General features: G+C 46.9%; 1 protein-coding gene across 22 annotated transcripts in view; it reads left to right on the forward strand.

Annotated features, from left to right (window-relative positions):
* NRXN3 (neurexin 3) overlaps positions 1-13,051 on the forward strand; it is an 869,162-nt gene that overhangs the window by 505,984 nt on the left and 350,127 nt on the right. For 5 of the 22 annotated variants that reach the window (XM_054275721.1, XM_054275723.1, XM_054275729.1 and 2 more), the window contains exon 1: positions 10,760-11,253. The exons of the other annotated variants lie outside the window; for them this stretch is intronic. In XM_054275721.1, coding sequence (XP_054131696.1) covers positions 11,010-11,253 — 244 coding nt within the window. In that variant the 5' untranslated portion in view covers positions 10,760-11,009. Of the gene's footprint in view, positions 1-10,759; positions 11,254-13,051 lie in introns of those variants that run through there. 22 annotated transcript variants of the gene reach the window in all.

Genomic DNA, 13,051 nt, shown 5'->3' on the forward strand with positions numbered 1-13,051 from the left:
GACTACCCCTTCTCAGCCAAAGCAAGACATGAGAAGGAAAAGAAATGAAAGGTGTTACAGTGGGGTAAGGAAATAGGACAAAAACCAGAGCACATCAGAGGAGAGAGTGTGAGAGAATGCAGGGGGAACCAAAGGTCATGTGGTGACATTCTGGTGAATAGGGGAGGGCATACACAACACAACAAAGGGGAATCATAAAGCCTCATTTCCTAATCAGCTATTTCTGCAGTTCTGCTGCTTGTAGAACAAACATTTTTTAGGTAACCGGGAAGATCAGATGCCCTTGTTTTATCTGCCTGCTGCAACATTTCTGGTGATAACACCTAGTGTAGGGGCTGGTAGTGGGTAAGTAGTGTCTCAGTGCAAGAAAATGTGTTATACAGAGCACCTGTATATCTGCTTGTTCTGTTGATCACATACTGCTTTCTGTCTCTTTGGGGTTTTTTTGGTAGCTTGGGCTGTCACAAAATAGCTACCTTCAGATTTCTGTGCAGGAGGAGATCAGAATGCAGAGATAAAGACAGCAACAAAATGATTCACAGTTAGTCATCCTGAAGACCACTCACATTTCCTTCACCCTCATATACCCACCATACTTCTGCCAGTACCCTGGACGAGTCAGTGGCAGACTGTGTTGCCATCCTGAGTGCTCACTTTAGGTGACTAATAAAATGGCAAGGGGGGTGATATGTGGCATCTAATTAAAACTATGCAGACCTAATTATAACTTAAGGGATTACTTAAGAGATATATTGGTCCAGGGTGCAGATGGCTTTTGTATGACCAATTCAAAATTCAGATGGAAGAAGTAAAGAAGTGTGGTTCCTCAAGTGAGTTCCCTCTACAGGTTAGGCCAGGCACTTTGCTATTTTCCTTTTTTTTTCTTTTTTGTTTCTTCTGTAGCTGTCCTGGGCTGATGGGCAGGGGAGGAGATAGAGAGGCTACAGAGGAGAGAGCAGAGCAGAAATGTGTGTGCTCTTGTGCATGCACATGTTTGTATGCATCTAAGTGTAACCCCTGCATTGCTGATTTTATTTTTTTCCTTGGTCCTTTACAATGAGTAGCTGGATTTTTTGTTTGCTCTGTCCAATAGATTGTACATCCATGTTGGTAGCAGTTCATGCCTAATCTGTTGTATACAGCCTCTCATTGAGGGAGTTTGCTACTCCTTCCCTTTGTTTCCATGTCCCAATTTGTATGGCCGCCTGGTCCTTAAGGTCCTTGTACTCCTGGTAACTGTACTTGCTCTGGTAGTGTTTGCAGCTCCAGTGGGATTTTGTTGTGTGAGGTGCCTTCCCTCCCATTTTGCTCAAAGACTACAGTGCTGGGTAAAGGGAAGTGTTCAGTTTGAGGAACTTGGCTTTTTGCATCCATGTGAATACTATGAAGACTCTGAATTACATGTGAGTTGGAGGATATGACAAGTCAAGGAAACTGCTGGGGCCTCAGGAGACCTGCAGTTCTGGGGAAGCTTGTGTAGGTGGAGTTTGAGACCCTGGGGAGTGACAGGAGAGGGAGGTGCTTCACAAAGAGATGTTTTTAAAGCAGTTCGTGCTCCTTATTCTCACTATTGTTCTTTTGTTGAGTCTCTCTGCTGGGGACCAAATATCCCAGTAAGGTCCCTGATCAGTTGCTGCAAATGGACCCAGAGTGTATTCTGCTTCCATCTCTTTGATTTGTTTGTGTGGGTGCATTGCATGCCTTGAAGCCAGGGCCTGTCCTTGGAAGTATTTCATATATCAGCAGGGAACAGGTAGCTGATGCTGTATAACTACTCATCTCAGCATAATACTGCAGTGACCGAAGCTGCACTTTCTGCTTTTAAAAATCTCAGTGCAAAAGGCCTAGGAGCCTGTGGACCAGGGCTTAATGGTATTTTCCATTAAAAAATATATAATTCCGTTACACAATATATAACTGGGAGTAGCTAGCAGGGTGCTAATATGAGCTCTCCTTCTGTGCAAGAGGGGCAAACACCTTATAGGGAATGTAAAAAGGAGTATTATCAATAAGATACATGAAATAATTATTCTTCTGTATGCAGTGCTCATAAGACTTTATCTGAAGGACTGCATCCAGTCTGGGACATTGCACTTCAAGAAAAATGTGGATACTTTGAAAAAGTCTCTAGGAAACCAGCAATCATGAGCAGAGTCTAAACCCCATAGATTTCTAAGGAACAATAGAGCAAATGTCCTAGTCTAGGGAGGAGGGACATAGCAGAAGTCTTCAAATAGTATCTGCAAAGAGGAAGGAAATAATCTTTCTTGTATGACAGAGAAGAAATAACACCTCAATAATGCAACTGAAAATGTGTGTGTACTGTATGTTGGGGAATTACAGATTGCTAGGAAGGGAACATATAGAACACTAGTAAATCAGACCAGTTTTGAACTTTAAACCAAAATTTAACTAAACTCATTGAGTAGCAACACACTTTATGCCAGTGGTTAATTCTCAAATGTTATCATTAATTATTGCTTTATATATAAAATTACAGAACTGTTGTTGTTTAGCATTTATGTCCTAAATTAACTGTGACTATACAGTGCCATAGAGCTGATTCTCTACACTTAGCACTGACAGCTACAGTTCTTGATTGCTTTAGCTGCAGAAGAAGTGAGAAGTAGAGAAGGATGAGAGAAGTTGGAAGTGATGCTGGCTTGTCATCTTCCATATCCAATTACCCTTTACATGCTTGATTCTTTAATGCTATTTTGATCTCCCAAAAATGGGATCTTCAACTGCCAACAGTGCTGCTTCTCCTGTTCTTTTTCCCCCAGACATGCTTCTTGTGTGTTAGCAGGATGCCTGTCTGTTTGCATCCCTTATGCTTATTTTGTCCTTTGTTGCAACTTTTTGTTGCCTGGAGGCCTCCAATGAGCAAATAACTGTGTCTTGTTTGCCTGTTTGGTGGTCATGTTGCTCACATACTTAGTGAGATGCTTATATATACTATCAGAGTGTTGCAATATATTATCTACTGCTGTTAGTTACAATATTTTAGTATGTTTATACTTGGGCAGAAGGAAAGCTAAGATTAATTATATCCTGAATAATGCGTTTCTAGTTCATACCTGTCACACATGACTTCTTTGACTATGGCAAATTTTGAGAAGGAGGGGAAAAATATATTCATAAAGTTGCTGGTATATATTGCTTCCAGAAAACTGATTCTTCATCATTGCACTTGGGACATCAGCAAGAGTGTTGTAGGCAAAGTTTATACTGCATTGGTGGAGAGAGGGACAATATAACCTCTTCAGGTCTGTCTGCTCTGTTATGAGCCTAGTTACCTGGAGGGGAAAAGTTCATTTCCACTGTGGCTGAGAGCAATTGGACTGTAGACTTGTACTACCCTGTGCAGGTCATGTAGCACAGGCACCACCTGTAATAACAGCTGTCCCCTTTGGGCATGGGGAAGGCCATCTAACAGCTTCTTGTTTGTTACAACCTAGCTGGTAAGTAATTTGACACAGACCATGCAGAACGGGCTCCTTCAGGGTTAAAAGCAGAAGAGTTGTTCCCCACAGCATCTTCTTTTGTCCTTCAAATTTTTAGCTTTGGCTGCTCTGACCTTCTTTTTCTTTTCATCTCCTGCACTCTGACAAGGTATACGTCTTAGGAAATTACACCTACCAGCAGCTCCCACGCAAGAAGGCTTGGCTGCTGAAATCAGTTTGCTCTTTGTCAGGTGGTGAGACACTCAGAGCATTGAAAGGTTTTCCCCCTATATCTTTCTTTGCTTTTAATTCTTTTTTTTTTTTTTTTTTTGGTGGCTGGATGACCACAGCAAACAGCAGTCACCTGGAAGTTATTGCTGTGAGTTGAACAGGTGACTACAGGCAAAAGCCAGGCAAAAATAATAGATGGAAGAGAGAAGGGAAGCAGAGGGGAGCCTGTGCACAGTGCATATTAGAGAACTCACTTTTCATTAGCACAGAAGGCAGTTTAAAGGAGCAACAGTATTTCCAGCTTTTCCTTTCTGTGTCAGACAAGATTTCTTTGAGTGCAAAAGGAAAAATAAGTCTTCTTTCTGCTTTCATGGGTAAAATTAAAATAGTTCCCTATTTATCTCAGCAGGTGTTTTAGCTCCATCTATTCTCTATGCCTTTCTACTTTAGTATTTCAGCTGATATTTAAATTTTAGAACTCAGAACTCTTAAAAATAATTTCCCAGCTAAGTGTTCCACACTAAGAATTTGTGACATAGATGTTAGTTCTGCAGTATTAATATTTGCCCTGGTGTGTAAGGCACGGCTTGCAGACCTTCCAGATCTAGATCTGCAGAATAGATACAGACAAAATTACAGTGGGCAACATCTGTGATGTGCTGGTGCATCTAAGCTCCTGCTGCTGTGAGTGTCACTGAAGGCAGGGGATCACAGCAGTGTGTTATCCCAGGCAGGGCTCACACTAGGCTGGAAACAGGCTGTTCCCCTTCACCTAAGACTTGCCAACACTGATTCCAAACATAAGAAGGTACAAATATCTTTTTGTTTCCATAAAAAGAGTAGCCACATGGATCTATAGTATCAGTTGCTAGGGGTTAGGCTAGAGATGAATTTTGCTCAACATAAAATCAGGGTAAATCACAGATGTGTAAGAGGGGGCTGTTATGAATGATGGAAACCAGTTCTACAGGTCACTACCATTTTATACCGATACACTTAGTGAAACTTAGGTAGTAGAAGTGTGAATACTGTGAAAGAAAGATCAGAAAATTAAACTGTTGGCCTCTTTTTCTTCATTGGTGATTTAATAATTATCTAAGGTCAAGCACTGGGCAACTCTGATTTTTTCAAACTCGGCTAGTCTTTTAGTTTCTAGAATCTTTCTGAGCCTGAACAAACCTTTGATAAAAAGTCACATTGCTGAAAGGGATACAAGAAGTCCAAGCAGGTTCTGTTTCTCTGCCTGACAAGCTTTGAGCAGCTGCCATTGAGCCCAGCTTTTACTGAGAGTAAGAGATAGATGCAGTTCCAACCTTCCTGGAGGAAAAAGCTCTGCAGCCACAGAAGAACAGTTGTCTTTTGTGAGATGAGAGTCTGCCTGTCAGCACATGGCTGAAGAGCAGACTAGAGCCTGCTTAGCCCACTTTGATAAAGTACCCCAGAGGCAGGGACTAAAGTGTTGGTGAGACAGAAGGGGAGAGGGTTGGTACCTGAATAACAGAACCTCCTTATGATGACTGAAATAAACTAAACTTGAGTATCCTTTATTTAACACAAATCCCATTCATAATTGCTGATCTGCTGGAGATCGGAGGTGTGAGAAGGATTTTGTCCTCATTTTTGAGGCAGCTTTGGGAGAGAGGATGCTTGCTGGTGCTTTGTGCAGGTGGTCAGGGGTATCTCTGCAGCACTTTCTGTGAAGGAGAATTCCCAGGGATGAGGGAGTGAAGAATTCCCACGCTCAGGGCTGAAAGCATGGGACAGACACTCCTGTGTCAAGGCACTATTGCCAGTGCCTTCCATTCTCATAGGTTTGCAGACTAGCAGACTTTGGCCAAGAAAAGGTACTGTTTGCTCATAAAGCTGTTCTGACATATGTTGGCTCATGCCTTTCCAGCAAGTCTGTAATCTCTCCAGGGAAGGGACTCAGCTTGTGTTAGTTTGCATAGTGCTGAGTACAGTGGATCAGCCTTTGCACATTATCCAGCAAACAGGCAATTTTAACATGTTATTGTCAGTTTGCATTAGCAAATCCTGACATTGCCTCTTTCCCAATTATAGTTGATTAATGCTTATCAAAAGGAGACATGTTGCTCTATTTGTGTGCCCATGCACTTGTTCTTGCTTATTTCCACCAACATAGGACTCTGGGTGTGTCAGAAAGTCTGAACTTTATGAGATTTTTGGCCCTTAAATTGGATGTTTGATAGAACTGAATTTGTGTCTCAGTGGTTACCATCACTTTTGGCTAACTTACTGCTAGCCCAGACTACCTGGTTGTAATCAACTTGCATTTTTCTTCTCACAAATGAACACCAAGGGTCAGATTTCCCTTCACTGATGTCAATCTACTGGCTGTGTTGAGTTTATTCACCCTGACATAAATGAGAACAAAACTAGGCTCTAAAGCTTCTATACTAGTTGCTTTTGGCAATCTGTGGTCCCTTGGAGCTGAGCAGAAAAGAGAATACCTGACCTTTGTTACTGGTAACATCTAAGACATATGCTTCAACTTTTGTGGGTAACTGGACTTAGTGGTTTTTAAAGGAAAGCACAGAATCCCTGTGAAAAGGTTGCTCCTTTTTCTTTTCTTTTTTTTTTTTTTTTCCCAGATACGGAATAAAGCTGAGAACTACAGAGACTGCAGCAACTTGGTTATATGCAAAAAAAGTACTGCACACAAGAAAAGTACTGCATAACAGCAGCTGTGTGCGTACTTCTCAGCCCTGTCCTGGAGCAACCCTCCCCTTTCGCTCTGGATGAGCAAACACTGATAATTTTTTGGTGCTGCTGGGTCCTGCCTCTTGAGGCTGCCTGCAGAGAGACAGTGATGACAAGGACAGTGGGGCACCAGGGACTAGTCTCAGAGCAGTTAATTCTGCCAGCAGTGCTGAGGAATTTACCAGATTTTTGGTCGTTGCTGTTGTCAGCAGAATTTGAAGTAGCTTGCTAAAGACAAAGGTGTCTATCTGCCAGTCCTAAGCTCTCTACAGCATGCAATTCCCCCTGGTTTATTCTAGTTTAGTTTAGTTTATTTAAAACTGTATTTTAACGTCATATGTATGACATATTTCCACCCTCCTTGTTTTTGGAAAAGTACATTAAAAAAATAATGGAACTGTTTTGAACCTTGAGAGAAACAGTTCAGTCTGGCAAAAGCTTCAGGGTGACAGGCTGTTTTTTCAGTTCTGAGTGCAGCAAAATAATTAACAGCTAAGATTTAGTAGGAAACATAGAGAAAGTTGTACTTGATCCTTTAAATAAGGCAGAGTACAAACCCTTACTGGGCTTGAAGATGAATGGATCTCTTTCTGAGATTCTAAAACTCAGAAACAATTGTTTTATTATTTCTCATTTCTGCAGATTATAGTGACCCTCTGCTCTTTTAGTAAAAGAAACAGCTGTGTAGGAAAAAGACATATTTGTAGAGCACAACATATCATGGAAACCATTATCTTTTAAGGGATTCCATCTTGGTTCTGAAGGGACAAGAACATTTAGAAAGACTGTGTTTACCCAGATCAAATAAACTAATATGAATACAACAAAGCCAGCCTTTTCTGAAGTAAATCTAATGGGAAAAATGTTGAAACCTCACTTCTGACTATAAACTTCCCCTTGCCACCCAAGAGGAAGACTGCAATTGAAATGTGCCCTTTTCCTGCAGTGGTGCTGCTAAATAAATTAGTCACCTGTGAACTACAGGGCAGTAAATACATCCACTGACATCTCATAAAGCAAGGCAGAGTGAAGTTCCAGTACTTTATGGTGTCACCAGAATCCTGTGATGTATTTATAGCTAGCTTCACAGGTTCTGCCTTTTTTCATTATTTATTTTTACGGTGTACTCCTAGAGTTTGGTTTTCTTGGCCCTTCTCATTTTTGCCTAAGGCAGTTTAACCACTGGTTTTCAGCAAAGGAAAGTTAAAAGGCAGCACGTAGAGCACATCCCCATCAGAGGGCCAATACACAGCCACTCTATTTCTCCTGTTCATGGACTGCCCAGGCATTTTCTGTCTCTGGCCAGGGCAGTCGGAAGTGATGCTCACCTTTGTATGTCCTACCAGCACCTAAGCTGGTACCTCTGTATGTGGTGAAGGATTGGTGGCAGACTGAATGAGGAAAAGGAACAGTGATTTGTTTTTGAGCTTGGTAATTAATTGGCCACTGAGGGCTCTGCCTCCCACAGCAGCCCAAGAGGTAAGTGGGCAGCATGAAAAGGGGATTGTGTGTGGAGAAGAGGATGTGGCCTGTTGGACTGTTAAAGGGGAATTAAAAGCTGAAGGATGCTACCACAGTTTAGTCAGAGAAACAACCTCTTCTGTTTTCTTCTCTTTCAGTAACAGGGAAAATAGCTGCAGGACAGGGGCAAGGAGTGTATCCATGCAGTTCCCCTGCTCTTATCTCTAGAATTGCACTTTCTAAAACATTTATATTTTCCACACAAGGTGATGAATTTTCCACCCCCGCCTCCTGGAAAAGCAGCACTGAGTCCTCAGTGTTTAAACCTGTAGCACCTGTAGCCCCTTTGACTGATCCTGTGTAATGTGTCACGTTCTGTCCTTTTTGTAATGTTGTAGCCAGAGAAAACAGAAAGTAAGATGATGGGAGGCAGATCTTTGTTGCATTGCTTATAATTATCTGGTCTGAAACTCACTCAGATTTCTTTTATTTTACAAATCAGCTACTCAGTGATGTGTATTTAATACCTGTCCTTCCTCTCTTCCCCTAAATCAGGCTCCCTACAGCTTAACTACACAATAAATTTTTCAGAGTACTTTGTTTGTGGACTGTGTGAAAATTAGGACTTCTGTGATGAGGGATTCAAGGGTGCTGACTCATGGGTCAGCAGCCCTTCAAGGTGTGATGACAGGTTACATTCCCCCCTTCCCCCAAGTACATATATATGTATCCCACCACATGTACGGCAGCAACCTCAGTTTCCTCAACAAAACTCAAGGCCAGGAAAAGTTGTTTTGCACAGATATAACTGCTCTGTGCCCTCTGTATGGCACTGCAAACTTGCCATCCAGGAGGCACCTGCACTGCAGGGCACTCAGTCCTGTCACCACCTGGGTGTCCTATTGTTGGGAAAGCTGATATTCATGCTTTAAGGCTAGCAAATGGCCACCAAATCAGTTTATAATAACAGCATGTACTGCTTGGGAGGGAGAATCTCAGTGTTCAGTTCCCATGTCTATCAGTCACTCACTGGCTCAACATGACTGAGCCTCTGTTTCCTTATCTACAGAATGGCAAAGCAATATCTAAAGCTGTTGAACGGCTTCATTAATAAAAGATTTTAGAGCACTCTGAGATTCTTAGGTGGAAGATGGGAGATAAATGTGAAGATAATATTCTTGCTTTTCACAATCACTGATTAAACCCAGCAAAACAGCAAAGCATTTCTGGATGCTTTAGCCCCTGATTTAGATCACTTATACTCTAAGTTGCTAGAAAATAAATTACAAGCATATCAGGCTCAACTAATAGTATTAGGTGTGCAACTCAGGCTGATCATTACAAGTTACTGACATGTACCAAACTGAGATCAATGACAGAAAACAGAGCACCTCAGTGTTAGGGAATAGTCGAGTCAAACAGCAGCTTTCAGAGGCGCATGCCTGCACACCTACAAACACGGCTCTAGAGGGGAAAACAAAAAACTTACAGTCATAAACAATTTATTCGTTTGTATGAATAAATGAAAGGGAAGGAGGCAGTGCAGTGCAAGGTGAGTCCTGGGGCTGGCTGGCTCCTTTTCTAAAGCTCCTTATTGACTCCCTGAGTGATTGTGTGTAAGTCACTTCACTCCTGGTGCTTGCCTTTCCCACTGTGGCTGGGGATTTTTGCCATGCAAATTGATAGGCAGTAAATTACTAGATAAAACTACTGCATTTTTTTATTAATTTATGGGCTGCAAACTCCGGCTGCATTGCTCACTCTGCGAGGATTAAGTGCAGATACTCCTGCTTGGACTACACCTATTGTTGCAGGAGCCTTAAAAAAAAAAAAAATTGGTAAGAGCCGCAGGGAGTTTTAAAGAGCGCAATCGTTCCTGGTTCTTCGTTTGCTCCTGAGCAGGTGCGGCCGCAGGACGAGCCCTGGGACAGGCGGCGCGGCGGGACGGTGGCGCTTCAGCGCCTCCATTCCCGCGCCGCGGCCGAGGGCTCCCCGCGCCGGCTGCCCCCGGGGCCCAGCGGGACGGCGGCACCGAAAGAGGTCCCGTCCCCACACGGACGGGGTGGGCGCGTTTGCCCGGGGCCGCTCGGGGCTCCGCTGGGTGCTGGGCTCCGTTCCCTTGCGGCGGCTCCGGAGCCGGGTGTTCCCGGGGGCCGGGGGCGCGCGGGACCGCACGAGCGCATGAATGGCGGGGGCGGTGCCGCGCCCCGGCCCCGCCTCCCCCCGGAGCCAGCCAGTCCCTCTGCGCAGCGCTGCCGCCGCTCCCATTGGCTCGCCGGCGCCGGGACATTTGCATGCGGCTCGCCCATTGGCGGAGCCGCTTCCCCGGCCGCCCCGGCTGCGCTTCACCTGCGCCGCCGAGTTGGCCGCACTTGGCGCCGGCCGCCCGCCCGCCGCCAGTCCCGGCTCCGCTCGCTCCGCGCCCGCACCGCGCCGCCCGCCCCGCCGCTCCAGCCCGCTCCAACCCGCCCGGGAGGACCTGGCGATGCGCTCTACGGCCTCGCAGGGTTAATCGGCTTGTGCCCTCGGTCGCCTGGATTCGGTGGAAGGAGGATGATAATCTAGATTGCTATGTGTGTGTGTGCGTGCGCGCGCGTGTGCGTGTCCTAGCAGTTCTGCATTGCAACACTTGCTAGTGGAGAAGCAAGAGAAACCCCCCGGAATTGGGATTAAAAAAAAAAAAAATCAAAAATTTACCTGGGGTCCCTGGCTTATTTCTTCTTTTTCGTTTTTAATAGTCCCTCTCAGCAAAGTGAGAGACAGGAATCGCATGCAGGGAAAAGTCCTCAAGGACCCCGTGATCCTGGAGGAACCTGAACAGGAACCTCGTGCGGACATGTGCGGCTTTCCTGCGCACTCCTGGAGGCTCGGTACGGCCGCGGGGTTCCTGCCACAGTAGATCCAGCCCTGGGAAACGGCGCGTCTTATTCGTCTCTGTGTGGTTACTAGCCTTCCCCCTCCCTCCCCTTCCCCGCTAGCACTCGCTCTCTCGCACACACAGTCTCTTTTCTTCTTGAGCACACACGCACACCCCTAGAGCCTCGGAAGCGACTCTCCTTTCTGCTAGCATGGGTCCCCTGGCATCATGAACGTTATTCTCTCTCCCTGGCTGGAATTCAGACTGCCCGTCTGTAGGTGTCTTGTGCCTTGACCATGCACCTGAGAATAGACCCCAGCATTTGCCCGGGACGCCGCCCCGCCTGGACCCTGTGGATGTGCTCCCTCTTTTGGGGATGTATCGTCAGCTCTGTGTGGAGTTCCTCTAACGTGGCTTCTTCTGCCTCCTCTTCCTCGTCTGTTTCTCAGGCTCAGTATGAGCATCACTTCCACGGCAGCAAGCACCACTCTGTGCCTATCTCTATCTACCGCTCCCCTGTCTCCCTCCGAGGAGGACACGGTGGGTTCCCGCTCTTGTTTCTTTCTAACCTTTTTGCAGAGCAGTTGGAGCAGCAGAGGGGGAGCAGGGACGATGGCTGTGTCTCCGGGGGAGGGGGGTCCTCCCTGCCCCTCATATTTCTGCCCCCTCCCCATTAAACCCCCACTCCTCCCTTGCCCCCGAGCCGAGCCTAGGGCTGAGGACGCACCCTTCCAGAGGCGCCTTCCCGGGCCGCTGTGCTCCAGCAGGACGGAGGGTGGGGGCCGGGACGGGCTCGGGTCGCTCCGTGGCAGCGCCGAACAGCTCGGGACGGTGGAAGGGCATCCGCTGCTGTCCCGCTGGGATCCTGCCACGGGGAAGCAGTAACTCCCTGGCTTGTAGCGGCTGGCATGGTCATTGCAGCAGCGCAGCTTCCCCGCCGGCCACGCTGGTTTCCCGGTCGGCCGGCTGCGGGAGGGCCAGCCGGAGCTTGGGGAATTGCCGCCGCTCCTCCCCTGCCTGCGCGCTAGCAGCGTTCCTGGGTGAGGAGAGGAAGGGGCGTACAAAGGAAAAGGCGAGGTCTCGTTCCTGCTCCTGGCTTCCTGCTTGGTATCTGGTAGTGTCTTCCTGGGAAACCCTGGGGCAGGAAATAATAGGGAGTAGGTTTTCACTCTGGCAGCAAGGGAGAAGGGGAACAGGGTGTCTAAAGAGATGCCAAGAGAGAGTGAGAGGGCCAGCGTCGTGCCCCTGAAATGCTGAGCAATGCTCAGCATCTGGACCTACACAGTCTCTTAACCAGCTCTCTCAAGTCTTCCCACCCTGACAGGAGTTGGCCTAGGCCTGTCAGGCATGGGGGCTTTTCCTCATCTCCACCTTCTCCTCTCTGCTGTCCTTGTCATTAGCTCCTGTTTTCAGTCATATCAGCTGGGAGAGGCCGGCAGGCCCAGGCCTGGGCCTTTCCCTCCAAGGCTGCAGGTCAGGGTCAGGTCTGGCCTTCCATCCATAGGAGTATTCACCTTAAGATTCACATTGGTGCAGGGCAAGAAGAAGAAGAACCAGTATCAGAAATGAAGTATAGGCACACTTTGAAGGAGAGGGAAGGGAAGGAAGGAAGGAAGAGCCCTGGCACAGTTGGTGCCGCATGACATGGCTGCAGCAGAGACTATGAGGATGTGCTGGCAGGGCTGTGTCAGGGTTACCAGGATATTGAAACCTGGAGCACAGATAAGTGCTCAGACGACCAGCAGAGCAGTCTGAGGGTTCAAATGGCACAGCGATGAATGGAGCTCCAGTGAGATCTCTAGGTATGTTGGCAGAGCTGTAGAAGAGGCTTGGTATTGCAGGTCTGAGCCAAGGAGCGCTGGAGGGGAAAAGGGCTCAGGAACGCAGCCAGGAGGCAGATCCTGCAGGTCACAGCTGAGCACCAGCGGAGCAGGGCTGTGCTAGCAGGAGGTGCCCTGGCAGAGCTGCTGGAGAGCATTGGGAGAGGGTGACAGGGAGCTCTGCACGGTAGGTCGTGATGCTGTGGCAGTGCGGGAGGGGGAGCCCAGGGCACTGCAGAACAGCACCGTGCTGCAGAGGCCAGGGCTCAGGACTGAAGAGGCACTGGGTGCAGTAGGTTGAGTGGGAGCTGTTCAGCCATTTCTGCAGACACAAGTGGCACTATCCTTTCAGCCTATCGAACTCCCACTTCTGCTCCAAAGTTCACATCCATCCTAAAAGGCAAGAGAAACATTCAGGCCCCACATGGGAAGGGAATCAATGCCATGCCAGACATTGAGACCATCTGTTAAGCACCACCCATGTGAAACTCAGTTATGGGTTATTAATCACTAGCAGC

This window comes from Melozone crissalis, unplaced genomic scaffold (genome assembly GCF_028551555.1).
Source record: "Melozone crissalis strain CALT ecotype California unplaced genomic scaffold, PUWL_Pcris_2 ptg000018l_1, whole genome shotgun sequence".
Taxonomy (NCBI): domain Eukaryota; kingdom Metazoa; phylum Chordata; class Aves; order Passeriformes; family Passerellidae; genus Melozone; species Melozone crissalis.